General features: G+C 43.0%; 1 protein-coding gene across 2 annotated transcripts in view; it reads right to left on the bottom strand.

Moving 5' to 3' along the window:
- Positions 1–20,562, bottom strand: part of SND1 (staphylococcal nuclease and tudor domain containing 1) — a 602,204-nt gene that overhangs the window by 356,200 nt on the left and 225,442 nt on the right. For both annotated transcript variants that reach the window (XM_044279946.1, XM_044279947.1), the window contains exon 14: positions 5,020–5,092. In XM_044279946.1, coding sequence (XP_044135881.1) covers positions 5,020–5,092 — 73 coding nt within the window. The remainder of the gene's footprint in view (positions 1–5,019; positions 5,093–20,562) is intronic.

Below are 20,562 nucleotides of genomic sequence, written 5' to 3'. Positions count from 1 at the left end.
CTACATCCAGTTGACCACTGCAGTAAGTCATTGGCTTCTGCAGTCTCATGACATACGCCATTATCTCCACTGAGGCCAGTGATCGGCTCTAGCAGCAATGTAGATGTACAGCTAGCTCAGGGATGGCCAACCTGAGGCTCTCCAGGTGTTGCAAAACTACAACTCCTAGCATGCCCAGACTGCCAACAGCTATCAGCCTACAGCAGGGCATGGTGGGAATTGTAGTTTTATAACAGCAACAGCATTAATGCTTCCATAATTAATTAAATGTTCAGAGAATGGATAGCAGCCGTGAGAAGCGCCTTGGTCACTGGCCCACTGGGAAATTTCCATGTAGGGTCTATGGCCAGTCCACTCCCGATTACAGGACTAAATTCTTTTACCATTACTTTCATTGTAATGTCAAGCCGGCCTTAACAGGTGGTCTGTAGAAAACACTGAAGCAATACTAGAGTTCATTGATGGAGCAAAAAAGGATGAATATGCAGCGTCTCCATGGTCAGCCACTGGTGAAACTGTACATGACCCTTACATTTTGACCCTAAGGAGGATTATTCATTATTTCCTGAAATGTTTAAAAAAAAACAAAAAAAGTTTTTTATAAATTTAACTCTGATTAACTAACTTCAGTGTGTTTCAAGCTAGGCTATAATTTCCAAGGCAAGATCAATTGTATCATGTTGTAGAAGCTCTTACAACAAGTCAGCGCATTACTGGATTCCCAAATCTAACTATGCAATTAACAGTGAGGGCAGCTGCATATCAGAGTCCCATCGCACAGCAGGTTGATGGGAATGAAAAACAGTCTGGGAAATAGCAATCACACAGGAATCACTAAATGATTAGTAAATTGGATATGATGGCAAGCTGTGCCAGCGTGAGATGTATTGCACAAAGTGATTTTGGGCATAGGAATGGGACAATAGAAAATACAGACTACAATTAGAGAATACGCTCGCAACAGTGGGATTTTTCTGAAAACCATAGGGAAATACAATTGCATTTTGAATTCTAAGTAAAAGAAACAGAAAACCAATAGCTTACAATGCTGCACGAAAAACGCAATTTCTTAAAGAATGTCAGCAGTCTATACACTGCCGTTTTGGGCAGTTTGTATTCTGAATGGAACAGTAGGCTAATGACAAGCATAAATCGAAGAGATTCCGATTATGAAACATTGTCAAGAACATGGTGGACCTTGAGGCGCCTAAAGCCTCTTTCACACAAGAGTGACTGATTAGGTCCGGATGCTCTCATCGGGCATTCAGTGAAACTCGCGCCATTTTGCAAGCAAGTTCAGTCAGTTTTGTCTGCGGTTGTATTCAGTTCAGTTTTTTCCGCGCGGGTGCAATTTGTTTTGATGCGTTTTTCCACGCGCCCGATAAAAAACCTGAAGGTTTACAAACATCTCCTAGCAACCATGTTTTTCACTGAAGCCCCATTCACTTCTATGGGGCCAGGGCAGAATATAGAATATGCAGCATTTTTCATGCAACGCAGAACTGATGCGTGAAAAAAAACTCCTGTACACAGACCCATTGAAATGAATGGGTCAGGATTCAGTGCAGGCGCTATGCGTTTACTTCATGCATTGCACCCGCACAGAAAACTTGCTCGTGCGAAAAGGGCCTAAGGGATCACATTTTGGGTGCTTTTACTGAGGGCTTCTATCAGACAGAAGATTAAGGGTCCATTCACACAACTGTGCTGTGTTCCAGATCCACAACACACAGATGCCACCTGTGTGCGTTATGCAACTTGTGCAATGGAACAGACGGCCCATTACAGAAATGCCTATTGCTGACAAGAATAAGACATGCTCTATATTTTTTGCGGGGCCACGGAATGGTACAACGGATGTGGACAACACACAGTGTGCGGTCCGCATCTTTTGCGGCCCCACTGAAATGAACTGCGGAACAAATGCGAACTCATTCATCCGGTCATGAGAATGAGCCCTAAAGGGTTTGTCTCTCTCCAGCAAGTGACATTTATCATGTAGATAAAGTTAATACAAGGCACGTACTAATATATTATTAAACATATTGCCTCCTTTGCTGTCTGGATTCATTTTTCCAGTCACATTATACACTGCTCGTTTCCATGGTTACGACCACACTGCAATTCATCAGCAGTGGTTGTGCTTATACAATATAGGAAAAAGTGTCGGCCTATTTGGTGGCTGGGATCGTGGGAGTGCACATAGGCCAGTGCTTTTTCCTATAGTGTGCAAGTGTGACCACCACTGATTGATTGCAGGGTGGTTGTAACCATGGAAATGAGTAGTGCGCAATGTGATGGAAATTATATCTAGCAAGCAAAGGAATCAATATGGATAACAATACATTAGTAAGTGGCTTCTATCAGGGTACTTTCACACTTACGGCAGAGGATCCCAGCAGGCAGTTCTGTCACCGGAACTGCCTGCCGGATCCAGCAATCAGGACGCAAACCGATGGCATTTTTCAGACTGATCTGGATGCGGATCAGTCTGACAAATGCATTGCAATACCGGATCAGTCTCTCCAGTGTCATCTCGAAAAACAGATCGGGTATTTTACTTTTTTTTTTTTCATTTTTAAAGGTCTGTGCATCCGTAGACCGAAAAGCCGGATACGTTTTGCCGAAACAATTAATGCCGGATCTGGCACTAATACACTTCAATGTAAATTAATTCCAGATCCGGCATTCAGGCAAGTGTTCAGTAGTTTTGGCCAGAAATAAAACTGCAGCATGCTGCGGTATTTTCTCCGTCCCAAAAAAAAACATAAAAAGGGACTGAACTGATGCATCCTGAATGGAATGCTCTCAATTCAGAATGCATTAGGATAAAACTTCTAGAACGGAACTCAATACCGAAAAACAAAAACACTAGTGTTAAGTACCCTTAACTTCCTCTTACATGATAAGTGTAATTTGCTGAAGTGAGACAACCCCTTTAAGCATGCCTGCACACTACATGGATTACGCGCATTTTACCCATGCAAAAATCTCATGTACACCGTTTTTAATTTAAGGGTACTTTCACACTAGCGTTATTCTTTTCCGGCACTGAGTTCGGCCCTAGGGGGCTCAATACCAGAAAAGAACTGAACTGATCAGTTTTATCCCCATGCATTCTGAATGGAGAGAAATCCGTTCAGGATGCATCAGAATGTCTTCAGTTCAGTCACTCTAAGGCCCCTTTCACACGAGCGTGACGGATTAGGTCCAGATGCGTTCAGTGAAACTCGCACTATTTTGCAAGCAAGTTCAGTCAGTTTTGTCTGCGATTGCGTTTAGTTGTTCAGTTTTTTCCGCGCAGGTGCAATGCGTTTTGATGCGTTTTTCACGCGCGTGATAAAAAAACTGAAGGTTTACAAACATCTCTTAGCAACCATCAGTGAAAAACGCATCGCACTTGCTTGCGGATGCAATGCGTTTTTCACACAGCCCCATTTACTAGTATGGAGCCAGGGCTGCGTGAAAAACGCAGAATATAGAACATGCTGCAATTTTAACGCAATGCAGAACTGATGCGTGAAAAACAACGCTCATGTACACAGACAAATTGAAATGAATGGGTCAGGATTCAGTGCGGGTGCTATGCGTTCACGTCACGCATTAAACCCGCGCGGAAAACTCGCTCGTGTGAAAGGGGCCTTACAGTATATGGCCGGAGAAAATACCGCAGCATGCTGCGGTATTCTCTCCATCCAAAGTTCTGGAACACTTGCCGGAATGCCGAATCCAGCATTATTTTATTATTATTTGCCGGATCCGGCACCAAGTATTCCGGCAAAACTGATCCGCAGACCTTTAAAAATGCAAAAAGAATGATAAAAAATGAAAAAAATACCGGAGAGATGGATCCAGTGTTTCAATCCATTTGTTAGACGGATCCGCATCCGCATCAGTTTGCACACTGCCTGCCGGATCTTCACAATACAAGTGTAAAAGTACCCTAAATGCGGAAATTAATGTGTTGTGTGGATTTTGAAGTCCGCTGTTGCTCATTTTTCACTCAGTGCAGATTTCACTCTTTTCAATGGAAGGGTGAGATCTGTGGAAAATCTATCAAACCTGCTATTAAAAAAAAAAAAAAAAAAAAAAGGCACCAAAAACGCAATATTGTGGATTTATTTGTGTGATCTTGGTGTGGATTTCCTGCATACAAGTCTGCACTGTGCGCAGCCATCCTAGAGGTGGACTGGGAACTAAAAGTGGCCCTACAAAAAAATAATTTGACAGAAGGCAGGGCGACATAATTAGGAAGGGCCAACATATGTAGGAAGGGTCAGCAATACCATAGTGCAGAACAATATAACGTCCCAGCGGAAGCAAATACCACAGTGCAGCACAAAGTACTGCCACCTGCTCCACAGTATGAAACTATCGTTTTGAGGACGTTTTATAAATTTGAATTCAGGTCAGCTTCCCCACAGAATGAAAAAGCAAACTGTACATGAGATAAGTCTAATATCCCATGCACTCTGCTAGTGATGTATTATGCTACAGTTTTTCTACACAGGAATCTGCGTGTGCAGGACGCCAGAGGGTACACAGACTGTGCAGGCGGCTGCTTGTGGGCCACCGACAGCAACCAGTGATCGCACAATATTTCAGTAAATTGCCACCTGGCCATACCCTTCTCCAGCACCAGCAAAATCCACCTCCAGCTACATGGCACAGTCCAATTGCCTGTTGTGATATTCTTTCATGTTTGACAGTATATAGACAATTCACATTTTGTGATAATGGCAAATATTTTGCCATTTTGCCACAATCCCAATAATTCTGGAAAGAAATGTAACAAGACATCGCATCTTAAAGACTTACTACAAAAACTACAAATAGAAAGCTTTTACAGATGTCGTCTTCTAACATAGTAAATGCAGTGCTTAGCATAAAACAACCTAGACACTACATGCTGCATACTATTCACAACTGGAACATTCTTGTGATTCTTCAGCCCATAACATATGTAGATATATCTATTTTTTATTATACACTTCAGATTAGTGCAACAATCTGCCTTACCCCAGAAATGTCTGCCACCCGGTGTATTGGAACCTCCTTTTTGCTGTGAAGTCCCTTGGCATTCTTGATGGCTCTGTTAAGGTGAAACAGCAGAAAGAAATTATAAGCATCACATAACAGTTAAATGATGGATCACAAGGCAGAAAAAAAATCTGTATAAAACTTGAAAAATTGGAAAAAATGTGTGCATTCACTTCTGCGTCTTATTTCATTTAACTGGCAGAGCTGTAAAACGGCACTAATGCTGGCACAAACTGAGACTCAATCTTACATCTTTCCTACAGAAAACACTGCATTATTAGACATTGATGAGGCGGTAATATATTATGACGTGTCAATCAACTGCCATACCATTAAATTGACAGCTTATTAAAGGGAACCTGTCACCGGGATTTTGTGTATAGAGCAGAGGACATGGGTTGCTAGATGGCCGATAGCACATCCGCAATACCCAGTCCCCATAGCTCTGTGTGCTTTTATTGTGCAAAACAACGATTTGATACATATGCAAATTACCCTGAGATGAGTCCTGTACGTGAGATGAGTCAGAGACAGGACTCATTGCAGGTTAATTTGCATATGTATCAAATAGGGTTTTTTTACACAATAAAAGCACACAGAGCTATGGGGACTGGATATTGTGGATGTGCTAGCGGCCATCTAGCAACCCATGTCATCAGCTCTATACAGAAAATCCCGGTGACAGGTTCCCATTAAGGGGGTTGGTACGTCTGGGACACAGATTGCATATCCTACGACAGGCATGCTCAACCTGCAGCCCTCCAGCTGTTGCAAAACTACAATTCCCAGCATGCCAGAACAGCTTACGGCTATCAGCCTACAGCAGGGCATTTTGGGAGTTGTAGTTTTACAACAGCTGGAGGGCCGCAGGTTGAGCATGCCTGTCCTACGGTGTGAGAAAGGGACCTGCTCCTACCTAGAGAACACAGGGCGCACTCAGAGGCCCCATAGCAGTAAATGTAGAGCACACTATGTAAGCACAGCTAACGCGCCATACACTAATAAGGGACTACCAGAAATGGCTATGGGACCAGTACCTTTCTGACACTGATGGCGTATGCTAGAGATATTTCAATGTATTAAGGCTACTTTTACACTCGCGTTTTGTGCGGATCCATCATGGACGGATCCGTTCAGAACGGATCAGTTTGTATCATCTTTAACATAGCCATGACTGATCCATCTTGACCACCACTGAAATTCAATGGAGGACGGATTTGTTTTCTATCGTGCCAGATTGTGTCATAGAAAACAGATCCGTCCCCAATGACTTACATTGTGTGCCAGGACGGATACGTTTGGCTCAGTTTCATCAGAGGGACACCGAAACGCTGTCCGTCTCCAAAACAGAATGGAGACTGAACTTATGCAACCTGATGCATTCTGAGCAGATCCTTTTCCATTCAGAATGCATTACAGCAAAAACTGATCCGTTTTGGTCCGCTTGTGAGAGCCCTGAACGGATCTTAGAAACTGAAAGCTAAAAAGCGAGTGTGAAAGTAGACTAAGGGTTAAAAGGGGTTGGCCCATCATACATTGGTGGAATATCAATAGGATATGTCACCAATATCAGATACGTGCCACCCCTGGGACCCAGATCTATCTCTAGAAGTGGGCCCCCAAAGAGAATGAGGGCACACAGTGCAAGCACGGGTATCCTCCATTCGCTTCTATGGAAGTGCTGAAAATAGCCACGCTATTTGGTCCCATAGGTGAGACCCGCACCTATGACATTGGTGGCATATCCTAGTGATATGCCACCAATACGCAAGACGGGCTAGGCTACGGCTAGGATTAGAAATTGATGCAGGATAATTAGTCTCCAAAAAGTAAGACTGGAATTTCCATACACAGGCATTTTACAAAATTGTTTCCACTTGTTTCCCTATTAGGAGAACATGCACACAAACGTCTTACAGACCAATTTTATATCCATATTACCTACTGACAAGATTTTTGCTGAAATCCAGTGGTAAAATATAAAATGCACTATGAAGTTTTTTTTTCTGAATATCTGGTGCATTTTTGGTCAATAAAGATTTTTTTTCCCCCAGGAACACAGGGTGGGTTTTTTCACTATTTTTTCCACATACTATATAGTACATATAGCACTTAAAAAGCACCTGAAAAATTGCTAAAAATTGAATTGTAAAAAAATAAATAAACTAACGAGTAATAAGTGAACTAATCTGCTGCAAAGTCTGCATATGTGTTACAAAGATTTGTAGCAGATTTTAGTGTGGGTTTGAGGAGGATTTCACACGATGCATTGTCAAGAGCGAAATCCAGAGTGTAAACGGACACGCTGCAGATTTAAAATCTGAGTTGAAGTTTTTCAGGCAGAACTTCCGCATTCAAGCCAAGGAAAAGAAAAAAATAGAGCACACTAAAGGATGTTTTTTCATTGATAGTTGCAAGGAGATCTTATCAGTTAGGGCTCATGCACACGACCATATATATTTAGCAGTCTGCAAAAAACGGATCAGGAAAAGATACAGATGACGTCCGTGTGCCTTCTGTATTTTGCGGAAGAGAACAGCTGGCCCCTAATAGAACAGTACTATCCTTGTCCATAATTTGGACAATAATAGGACATGTTCTATTTTTGCGGAACGGAAAAATAGACATACAGCAACAGAATGCACTCTGAGTAAGATCCATTTTTTTTGCGGACCCATTGAAATAAATGGTTCTGTATACGATCCGCAAAAAAAAAAAAAAAAAAAAAAAACGAACACGGAAAGAAAATAAATTTGAGTTCATGAGGCCTTACTCTGCATGCACATGAAAAATGGAGAGCAACCGTTGGGGAAAAAAAATGTGATTCACATAAAACACACTAAAAGCAAAACCAAGAAAAACATCTGTTTTCACCGACAATTCTGGCGAATTCCACATTGTTCATCTGAAAGAGGACTAAATGTAAGGAGATTTATGGGCGATCACCACAAGGTGGAGCCACAGCTAGTGCATCTAATAGGGGCCAATATAATAACCATTATCCATTACAGTCATATGCTCTCCAAGATTCTTTGTGCACTGTTTACAGATATGTAATTCTTAACTGATGAGCCCATCTGTGAATATGCAAATCCTGCTAAACGTCGGCATGCCATGTAATCCTCAGTCTGTCACAGCAGCTGGAACCAGAAGAGCGAGGAGAAGACCGGCTACAACGCATGTTCACACTGTGTAAGCAGAGTGCTACACTGCCCTGCAGGAGCATTTGCACCCATTTCTAAAAGAAAAGCCATATCCCCCGCCGTAGACAACCGTTTGATTGGGAGGCACAATTTTACACATAAAAAGTAGCTTCTTTTCTTTAATTCCTATGACCGCTTAATCACCGGAAGAGGATTGAAATGCAAAGTATCAAGCTTGTGCTGTGGACTTAATGGGAAGAATTCTCTCAGGTGTAAAGAGCATAGCTCTCCAAGGGAATCCGCACAAGAACGACTGGTCAATTAGACGGGGGAAACAAATTAGCAAGCGCCACCGAGCTGACATTAACACCCATTTGCCATTCACTGGAAAGCAATAACCATACATATAATATAGCAAGTGAAGGAGAAGATCATATGCTAATGTAGAAAGAGAAGATGCACAATGGTCAGGAACGTTCATGTTAAAGAACCCTGAAATAAGTCGGGATAGGGCAGCAAAGGAGTCAGCAGAGCAACCGTCACTTAGGTCTTTGCACGCTCCAAGCCTGAGTAGCTTACCAAACCGAACAATGCTTTAAAAATAGCCCGTGTTCGCTCAAGTCCTCTACCACCTGTCGTCTCGTAATCTATTGTACTCAGCCCTTTCCATCAAGGATGAAACCATCCAACTGTCCAGAGCCCCCCCCCCCCCCCCCCCTGTACTATACCGGCAGGGGGAAGAACTGCGGTCACGCCGAGTCTCTGTCCATACCCAGCTCATATGCGACTCAATGAGCCCATAGGTAAAAGGACTGGGCCTTTCCTGCAGACATTCACAAGCTCAATTCAACAGACGAGTGTCAATGAACACCTTAGGGAAAAGGTTTTGTTTTTTTGCTCTCAGACAAAACATTTTATTGCAGTTCTAACAGTTTACTAGAGGGGTTTGTTAGCGTGCAAATCCTCCAGGCTATAACATGCTAATAGTACTAAGCAGTATCCTACTTGTACTGTAACACACTGCTAAGATTTTGTTCAGTTTTCTTTAAGCTTATTGTCTAATATAAAGCGTAAACCCTTTAGATTTAGTTTTGTTAGTTTTTAAACAAAAGTGGTAGTAAAGCCAAGAAGGGGAAGGGAAATCCCTGCTCCCTGTACATGTTATGGCTGGTGCAAGACACTGCCGTGGACAGATGCTGCATGTTTGCCAACACGAAATTATAGCATGCCCTACAAACTTTTTATGCATTGACATTTGGATATTGTTTCCTTGGATTTTTCGCTCTTAGTTCTGTTTAAAAGAAAAAAACAGCATGTGCTGGGTGTGGCTTTTTCTCAAAGACAGCATTCCATAGATTTCCTATTGAAAAAATTACATTTCTGAACAAAACACAAGAAATAGGACTTAAAATGTCCAATAGAGATGCAGTGATGGGAGTGCACATTCAGTCATTGACAAGTTGTTCAGAAGACCTCCCAGGGTCATTAAAGTATCCTTATGACCAGTCTGATTCTGGAAAAGGTTTCCTGGCATATACTGGGCTGGTGTGCGAGGACATACCTTTTTCAGCTAGACTGGAATGTGTGCTTTTCTAACCAGAGGGCAGGCAACGAGTAATCTATGACACTGGTTCTAGTCAGCAATAAAAGTTTTCTATGTCGTATGGACATCTGCTCAAAAACAGTCTGTATTGGAATATTTGGGATACCATTTACACGAGGGGGAGGTGTAACCACAATACGCTTCAGTGGGAGGTAGTTTGGGGGCAGTGCAGTAATACGGTTTATTGAGCGAATTTAATATTTTGAAATGTTTGCGCTTAGTTTGGTGGTAAAAGCAGAATTGCGTTATGGATTCCATTACATTCCTTTAGAGGCATTCCGTTATTCATTCCATCATAATAGAAGTCTATGGGCTGCATAACAAATCCGTCCGGTAGGGCTGCAACGAGTACTTGACTAAGGCTACTTTCACACAGGATCCTGATCAGTCAGAAAAATGCATTGAACTGCCGGATCAGTCTTTCTGGTGTCATCCAGAAAAACGGATCAGACATTTAATTTTTTCACCTTTTTTTCTGTCTGTGTGGACGGATCCGGCACTAATACATTCCTATGGAAAAAAATGCCGGATCATTCAGGCAAGTCTTCAGTTTTTTTGGCCACAGATAAAACCATAGCATGCTGCGGTTTTATCTTTTGTCTGATCAGATTGCTCTCCATTCAGAATGCATTAGGATAAAACTGATCAGTTCTTTTCCAGTATAGAGCCCCTAGGACAGAACTCAATGCCGGAAAATAACTGATCAGTTTTAGGCTACATGCACACAAACGTTTTTGTGTCCGTTCATTATTTTATTTTTTTTGCAGATAGGATGCGGACCCATTCATTTCAATGGGTCCGCAAAAAAAAAAACATGTGCTGTCTGCATCAATATGTCCGGAACGGACATGTTCTATAATTTTTTTTGCGGGGCTACAGAACGTAGCCCCGCAAAAAAAAATTATAGAACATGTCCTATTCTTGTCCGTTTTAGGCATGGTTAACAATGGAGCCGCAAAAAAATTAAATAAAAAATTATGGCATACCGATGTCATCAGTTATCATTTGAGGGTCGCAAAAAATATACGGTCGTGTGCATGTAGACTTATCCTAATGCATTCTGAATGGAGAGCAATTCGTTCAGGATGCATCAGGATGTCTTCATTTCAGTCTTTTTGACTGATAAGGACAGAGATAAAACCGCAGCATGCTACGGTTTTATCTCCGGCCAAAAACACTGAACACTTGCCTGAATGATCCGAATTTTTTTTCCATAGGAATGCTTTAGTACCGGAATGCCGGATTGAAAAAAATAAAAAATAAAATAAATGCCAAATCTGTTTTTCCGGATGACACCGGAAAGACTGATCCAGCATTTCAATACATTTGTAAGACTGATCAGGATCCTGACCAGTCTTACAAAATGCCATCAGTTGGCATATGTTTTGCCGGATCGGCAACGGAACTGCTTGCCAGATCAGTCTGCCGCATGTGTGAAAGTACCCTAAATCGAGTAATTCGACAAAAAAAAATCTGCGATGCAAATTTGCAGCAGGGGGCCACCGGACACTCCACAGCACGTCCATGGTCCTGCGCTGCACTGACCTCCTGACGTACGCACGCTGTGACCTGGCACACTACCTCCCACTCAACGATGGAGTGTCGGCGGCGCCCCTGCTGGAAAGGCAAGCTGTGCACTCTGGGTGTCAGGAGGAGCGGGGATTGGGGGCTGATGGCATGGGGGGGGATAATGGAGCTGCTGGCACAGGGGGAAATTATGCACTTGGCATGATCGCTCAAAGGGAACGAAGGGTGTTGGGGACTGATGGTAGGGGGTCTGATGAGTTTTTATAAAGGAAAACACAGTCTATTAATTCATTTTTTCTTATAAGATTACTCGATTAATCAAAAAAAGGAATCCATAGAAAACTAAATTTCTAAAATAATAGTTTACTGCAGCCATTTCCATTTATGCAGAAATTATTCAGCCATTTATCAATAACTGAAGCTCAAATTAGAGCATCAACTTTTATCAACCTCCAAATATGATGAACGTGCAGGATTAAAAGCCAGGGCACAGAAATAAATACATTCAGCTATCAAGCTGCTGGGTGCATTCACATGGTCTATGTGCAGCATCTTAGAAACCCCTTATTTATAGCTCTGAATGACAATTCTTCCTTTCTGAACAATGAGAGGCTTTAACTTCCAAATTACAGAAGCAAGAAAACTTTCCAGAACATTATTTGAGTCAACAAAAACTCCACAGGCAAAAATTTTAGAATTCTGTTAATTCTTGCATTTCACTGCTATATAGACTTCTTTTCCAAGTCAGCTCTATGCTTTCCTGCCAAATTTGGGGTCTCCACAGCAACCACAGAGCGGCCTGTAAGCTTCCTCTAAAAGTGCATACAGCCAGAGAAATGGGAAGTAAGAGGTGCTTCTTCCAGCATATTTAGCCGGAAATACATCCTGAACATCTGGCTCCCACCAACCGTTGTAGAAAAGCGAAATTTTTATATTTTTTTTCAAGTGAAAATGGATATTAGGCTATATACACACGACCATGGTGTGTTTTGCGGTCTGCAACTTGCGGAACGGCACGGACAGCCATTAATATAACTGAGACGGACAAGAATAGGACAGGTTATATATTTTTTGCGGACCATGGAACGAAGCAACGGATGCGGACAGCACATGGTTTGTGTGCATGTAGCCTTAGGCTCCATTCACACGTCCGTGGAGTGTTGCGGATCCACAACACACCCGCCCGGCACCCCTATAGAAATGCCTAGGACATGTTCTATCTTTTGCAGAGCTGCGGATGAGAAGATCCGGGCCGCGCTCCGCAATTGCGGATGCAGACAGCACACTGTGCTGTCCGCATCCATTCCGTCCCCATAGAGAATGAATGGGTCCGCACCCGTTCCGCAAAATTGCGGAACGGATGTGGACCCATTTTGCGGACGTGTGAATGGAGCCTTAATCTGCATTACTTGACTTGCAGATAATGAAACAAGTATATTTGTAAGTACATATGTTCTCTACATATGTGATATATGCAGTCAGTGTCAATGGTGAATAAGCCAATTTTACGAGAGTGTATTCGGTTTTCTTCTGTCCTGAACTCTGCTCCTATGACATGTAACCACAGCATTATGACTATTTATAATGCCGTGTGTTCCTGTCCGACCTCAACCCTAATGATTTGTACTGATGGCGCTATATAAGTACAATTCATTAAGAGTTGAGATCGGGCATGTCATAGGAGCAGCATTCAGGACAGGATAATACCTGTGACACATGAAGCGTATGTCTCAAACTGCATACTCTCCTGTGAAATTGGCCATTGTTGGATTTAAGTTAAGCTCCACTCTTAACTACAGGTAGATAATCTTCTCCGGTCCTTTTAGTATGGCAACAGGTTAAAAATAAAAGGAAAGTGAACAGAAAACTATACCTATTCTATCTTCAAAATACAAACTGGCTAAGGATAAATTACTTCATCAACCGGAATAAAAAGGAGGAAAGATAATACACCATGAATACTCGCCTAACTCCCCTTGCGTTCCCGCATATCCTGACCTAGGCCTCTTACCCAGTTAGCCAGAACTCTCTGTTCTGCACTGATGAGGGACAATCACCCCAAAACAGCTGTCTGCAGATGAGATGCTGGCTTATTTATTATCCAAGTCATGTCTCAAGGCCCATTTAAAGAGTCAAACATGGACTTCTAGAATAGCTGCCTTACATCTGGTGGCATTAGAAGCAAAGCTTGTTAACAGCTCATTTTCATCCCTACTGGCCTAACAACATGTTTAAAAATTCTGCATCAGTTATGCCAAATCAGAACTACAGACCTCTACATTGTTTAGGGTAGGTGCATATCTACAGCATAAACTCTGGTAGTCTGTTCTGGAAGAGGAACACTACCAGAGTGTACCATAGCTGGACAGTAGATAATAATACTACTTCCAACATGTACACTTGCTTGGCCTTTCTCAAAACTCAATAGAAATAAATGGAGCATGCTGGGAGTAGTAGTTTCACCACAGCTGGAGTGCCAAAGGTTAGCCATCACCGCTTTAAAGGGGTTCTTCAGGAATAAAAAAAATAAAATGAAAATACTTAAATATTTTATAATAAAATAGATTCACTAATACCTTTCATTACCTAGAATGGCTTGTTTTGTCTAGGGAAAAATCATTAAGAGAAATGAAATGGCCGCCGTCCTATCAGTACACACAAAACCTGTCCTAATCACACAGCAGGACAAGTTACTTCACCAGAATGAGCCATAGTGCTGCCTCATCCTTCTCTGCTCTGATAGTCAGGCATCCTGATCCTGAATACAGGTGAATCTCTGTGGGAATGGAGAAGATTAGGAGACATGAGAGGAAGGTGGCTAATAAGCAGCAGCACTTGTATGCAGGCTCTATTACCACAGAAACACATTACAACAGTCTGTCCTGTCCGTCTTCTCTGTACTGCATGTCTCCTCTTCAACTAAATTCCCCAGACATTCAGCTAAAGTTCTTATCTGTATTCAAGATCATAATCCCTGACAAATACAGCAGAGAGGAGGATGAGGCAGCTCTTTACCTCAATGTTGTAAAGTAACTTGTCCTCCTGTGTGATCAGGACAGGTTGTATGTGAACTAATGGGACAGCGGCCATTTTGTTTCCCCTGATGATTGCTCCCCAGACAAGATGAGAAATTATAAATAATGAAAGGTATTTGAGAATATATTTTAAACCAATATTTAAAGGGAACCTGTCACCAACTTTATGCTGACCATAATGAGGGCAGCATAAAATAGTGACAGAAATGCTAATTTCAGCGGTGTGTCAAACATCAGTTAAAGGTAAGTGGTTGCCAAGAACCAGCATCATAATCATTGCAGCCCAGGACTTGAAATGAGTCAAATCTACCTGAGAAGAGTCATGGCTATTCCCAATCTCCTGCTCTCCCCGTCCATCTGCTGATGATTAGCAGTTCTCTCCTAGAGAGAAAGGGAGAAAACTAGGTAGAAGACTGTCAGTCATCAGCAGGTGGGCAGGAGAGCAGGAATTCATGAATAACCAGGACTCTTCTCAGATGGCCATGACTCTTTGACAGGCCCAGTCTGCAATGATTGTGATGTTGATTCTTGGCAACCACTTACTTTTAACTTATAAATGACAGACCTCTGAAATCAACTCACCTGTGTCTACTTTAATCTGCCGTAAGTATGGACAGCACAAAGTGTATGACCGGTTCCCTTTAAATATCCTAATTTTCTTAATACCCAGAGAAACCCTTTAAGGCATAAATGCTGGCATTAGGCTGGAAAAATAACACTGTACGCAGCTGTATTTGGCTGAAAATTGTCACTGATACCTGGAAGACTATATGGTTATTTTTATAAACATGCAGATGAACTTACATCCCTGATAAGTAGCCTTTTCACTATGTGAAGAGGAACATTCCTATGATCTTTTGTTTCTGCAGACCATAAAGATTTATGAATAGGCAACTTTCACATGGTGCGCATTTTCCATTTATATTTGTATTCCAAAACCAGGAGTGGATTCAAATCACAGAAGAGACAACTCTTTAGAATATACATTTTCGCTGCACGATCCACTCAGTGGTTTAAAAGTCTCTGCATGGTGTAACACATACTGGGGGAAATATGGGACAATATATTTATGCTGGGGCTACTACAGAGGCACAGGAAAGGATTGGCCATAGTCCTTACAGGAAAACTTCAAAGTGGGCAGAAGCTCAGGGGGCCACCTGAGCACGCCTCTCCAGTGAAAGTCTTTGGAGATGTATTTTGTGCTGCTGGCAGTATTTTGTGATTGGCTGTGGTATTTGGCTCTGTTGGGGTGGTATAATGTACCACAATATGGTATTGCTGGCCCTGCTTTCCATCAATTTGGACCAGACTACAAAACTGGGCCATTTTGTATTTTTTCCAGGGCCACTTTTAAATTCTCAGTCAGTCCCTGGAGGGCCACTATAAATACTGAGAGCTTTAAAGGGAGCGAAGTTCAAAATAAAAAGACAATGAGACTTTTAAAAATGGATAGAAAACTGACGTTAAAACAATGGTTAGACTGAAAAGATGGATGCATACGTTGAGACAAAAAGGCCTAAAAGACAGTTTAAATTTGCAATGGATTTTTTGTTCAGTCATGCCCCCTTATTCATTGCAACCTCTAAATGGGAAATAGTACTACATGGGAATTTGAGTACGAGGATGGAAATATACAAGACCTGTTGGCCTAACGCACAGTTTTTGACAAACCATCTAACGTGTATAGTCTCCCAACTCTGACTCCTGATTTCAGGGGAGATTAGGATCGGATATATTGCGCAGTTCTTTTGCTCTCATGAAATAAGCTGCTGCTAGAGATGTCTGGCAGCTGCTTTCTCCCCGCTCCCTATGCATGCATGCTTTGCCAAGCTGAGCATGTATATGTATGGCAGGATCATGATAGATCATCGACAGGAATAATGTTTCAGTTGAGGCTATTCAGATGAAAGTATAAGAGTGAGGCTCCATTCACACGTCCGCAATGTGTTTTGCGGATACACGGATCCGCAAAACACGGAAAGCGGCAATGTGCGTTCCGCATTTTGCGGACCGCACATTGCCGACATAATAGAATATGCCTGTTCTTGTCCGCAATTGTTCTATTTTTTTGCGGAAACGGAAGCACGGATGCGGAAGTGCGGATCCGCAAATTTGGATGCGGACAGCACATTCCGTCCCCATAGAGAATGAATGGGTCCGCACCCTTTCCGCAAAATTGCGGAAAGGATGCAGACCCATTTTGCGGATGTGTGAATGGAGCCCGAGTCTGTTCTGGCTCAGAGGGCGTTTACAAGAAGGGGGATCACCTTTGAAAGCACCCATCTGGTGTAACGGGACATTTGGACAGGGTGTGCCCCATCAAGTTAAAAAAAAAAAAATCAAAAAAAAAAAAATCACATGGCTCAGAGATTGTTGCCACTGGAAATGTAAGCAAATGCTTACTGATAGTACATTATTGCAATGAATGTTGAAGAAAGCTTGATTAACTGGTATGAGAAGCCTATGTTGTAGCTATAGTACTTTGTAAATGTGAATAATTGACAAGTATAGACGGTCATCAGTTTCATATGTGGGTCAACTACTAGCCATCTTCAGGCCAAGGTCAGGCCGTTGTAAGTTTAAATTTTATTCTATCCAGAGCAACCAAATCCATATAAAGCCTTTAATTTGCTGAAAAGCATCTGCTAACATGTGCGCGATACCAGTAACCGTTTCTGTTACTGACCCACATGATGGGATATAACAGAACTGCCTGCTTCACAAATATCTTCAGAACTTTCAATTAAATGAGAGATTTGGCATCTGATAAAGCTTCTTTATATTTCAGACACCAAAGTAGTGATTGGAAATGTAATCGCCAAGGCAAATCCAAGTTAACCTTCATAGGATACCTTTCAATGACACCAATGAGAGGGCACATCCTACTTCTTATGTCCGAGTTCCATGATGCCGAGCCTATGACTCATGGAATCTTATCTATTGTACTTTGAATAGCAACTTCCATTCGGGCATGTAAAGACTAAAATTGCTAATTTAGATGGTGAAATTTCAGAAAACCACAGAACATACAAGTAGTATGCCCTTGAGCAGAGTACCCTGCAAAGATATACTACCCTAAATCTACTGCCTCTAATACTTCATTGCAGGTGACTAATGTTACAGGAGTAACAGAAAAACAAGGGAAATTGATGACCTTCTGCAACACACAGAAGAATTAGACAAAGTTATAGTTTTGTTTGCAATAAGGGAACAAATATGATCAAGGAAAAAAAAGTTAATTTCTTAAGGACACAGGGCATACCTGTACGCCCTGTGTATTTCCGATCACCGCCGCGCGGCAGGCGGTGATCGGAACAAGGTGCCTGCTCAAATCATTGAGCAGGCACCCTGGGACAATGTCCTGTGAAAAAAAAAAAAAATAAATAAGTTAAACTGTTGCATCACCCTAATCGGGTGTCTGGGGTCCACAGCACAGCGGTGCTGCAGCTTGCCCCCCTGCCCACATACATTTTTTGGGGCGCAAGCATTTTTATTTTTTCTGCATATGCAGACTGTGGCCCGCACTCTTAGCGTCCGGCCACTGTTAGCGCATCGCACAACACACCGCTGATCAGAGTGTTTTAATTTTCACATTTTTTGGCGCTATTACACACACACACACACACACACACACTCCCCTATGGCCCGCTGGATGTTCTCGGCCAAGGAGGCATACGCCCAGCTTGCCTCCCACTTTCCTTTTGTCATCCGCGTCATCATCTAGCGATGATTATGAGCCCCCAAGGCTGCGGAGACGCCGCCAGGCAGAGCAAGGGGGCCGCCATACTAGGGATCCTGTGGCCCACACTAGTACGAGCAGTTCTGGGGCTCGTACTAGTTTTCCGGCCCACCAGATAAGTTCACCTGAGCCCCCCTACCGGTGAACTTGTCTGGTGTATCCCAGAGCATTTTGAGCCTGCAATTCCTGATTTTGTTGGCCAAGCAGGAATCCAGATTCCCACAGTGGGTTTGACTGAAAATGACCATTTTAGTCTTTTTTTCAGTGACCACTTTGTGAATCTGATGGTGGAGCAACCTAACATGTTCACCCAACAGCTCAAGACCCGGGCTCCTTTTTGGCTAGGGCCGGTGGCTGGACTCCGGTCAGGGCAGCCGAGAGGACGACATTTTGGGGCCTCGTGCTGCACATGGGCCTAGTCAAAAAACCCAGTGTCAGGCATTATTGGAGTGGGGACGTCATCTACCAGACCCCACTTTACAGTACGGCCATGACACGTACCTGGTTTGAGGCCATCCGGAAATGCCTGCATTATGTAAATAATGCAGCATGTCCCCAGCAACGTGATCCTGCCTATGACCGCCTGTACAAAATTAGGCAGGTCATCGATCACTTTGGGGCCAAATTTTTGGAGGCCTATGTACCTGGAAGGGAGGTCGCGGTTGATGAGTCTCATTGCTTTCAAGGGGAGACTCCTTTCCCTAAGCGGGCGAGGTATGGCGTGAAGCTGTACAAACTTTGTGAGAGTACCTCAGAGTACACTTACAAGTTGTGTGTACGAGACTCACGTATTGAACCCCCAGAATGTCCCGCCCCACTCTGGGTGTTAGCGGGAAACTTGTGTGGGAGCTTATGCACCCACTGTTAGATAAAAGGTTACCACCTGTACATAGATAACTTTTATACTAGTATCCCCTTGTTCCAGTCCCTCGCTGCCAGATCCATGTCTGCTTGTGGGACTGTGCGGAAAAATCAACGCAGCCTCCCTACCTACCCCCTCCAGGTACCTATTCCCAGGGGTGAGACCCGTGCCCTTACCAGTGGAAACCTGTTGCTGGTCAGATATAAGGACAAGAGGGATGTCCTTGTACTGTCCACAATTCACGGCATCACCCCTGTCCCTGTGCTAGGTACCGCAGCAACTGTCCTCAAGCCCAATTGTGGACTACAAATCGGTATATGGGAGGAGTTGATCTCTCTGATCAAGTCCTCAAGCCATATAATGCCATGCACAAAACCCGGGCATGGTACAAAAAAAGTTTAGGTCTACTTGGTACAGGTTGCCTTGTACAACTCTTTTGTGCTGTCCCAGAGCGCTGGCAACACAGGGACATTCCTTCAGTTCTATCAGGCAGTCCTCAAAGCCCTGATGTTTTCGGACTAGGAAAGAGCAGGCCAGAGTACCTCAGGAACTGGAGGCGCTCGGATCGTCCTTGGCCAACACTTTCCAGGTGTGGTCCCCCCATACTGGAAAGAAGGGACGGTCCCCAAAAAAGTGCAGAGTGTGACACAGGAGGGGGATACAGAAGGACACCACCACTCAGTGGGACACGTGCCCCGATCATCCGGGCCTCTACATTGACGGTTGCTTCAGGGAGTATCACACTTCAATGGAGTACTAAATGTATAATCCCCTTCTCCAATTTTAATTCCATTTAGCCACTGACAATCGAAAAAACGGATTCTCAGACTTTAGAAATGTCTTTTTTTTGTGTCTAAAGTATTATTTTGTAAAACTAAAATAAATAAAAGTTGACATAAGGTATCGCCACGTCCGTAAGAATCTGCTGTATAAAAATACCCCATGACCTAATCCCTCAGATGAACACTGTCCCAAAAAAATGCCAAAACAGCTATTTTTGGGCAAATTTTCCATTTTAATCCGTTTTTTTAAATCTGTTTTTATCCACTAACAAAGCAAGGGTTAACAGCCAAACAAAAAACTTTATATTACCCCGATTCTGAATTTTACAGAAACATCTCATATGTGGTCGCAAACTGCTGTATGACCCAACGGCAAGGCGCAGAAGGGAAGGAACGCCATATGGTTTCTGGAAGGCAGATTTTGATGGCCTTTTTTGGGGGCACCATGTCCCAGTTGAAGACCCCCTGATGCACCCCTAGAGTAGAAACTCAATAAAAGTGACCCCATCTAAGAAACTACACCCTTCAAGGTATTCAATACTGATTTTACAAACTTTATTATCCCTTTAGGCCCCTTTCACACAGGCGCGTTTTCCACGCGGGTGCAATGCGTGAGGTGAACGCATTGCACCCGCACTGAATGCGGACCCATTCCTTTTTATGGGGCTGTGCACATGAGCAGTGATTTTCACTCATCACTTTTGGGTTGCGTGAAAATCGCAGCATGCTCTATATTGTGCATTTATCACGCAAAACAGGCCCCATAGAAGTGAATGGTGGAGCTGAGTGAAAATCGCAAGCAAGTGCAGATTTTCACGCACGGTTGCTAGG

This window comes from Bufo gargarizans, chromosome 2 (assembly GCF_014858855.1).
Source record: "Bufo gargarizans isolate SCDJY-AF-19 chromosome 2, ASM1485885v1, whole genome shotgun sequence".
Taxonomy (NCBI): Eukaryota; Metazoa; Chordata; class Amphibia; order Anura; family Bufonidae; genus Bufo; species Bufo gargarizans.
The sequence above is the reverse complement of the archived record's forward strand: the minus strand, read 5'-3'. Positions and strand labels throughout refer to the sequence as shown.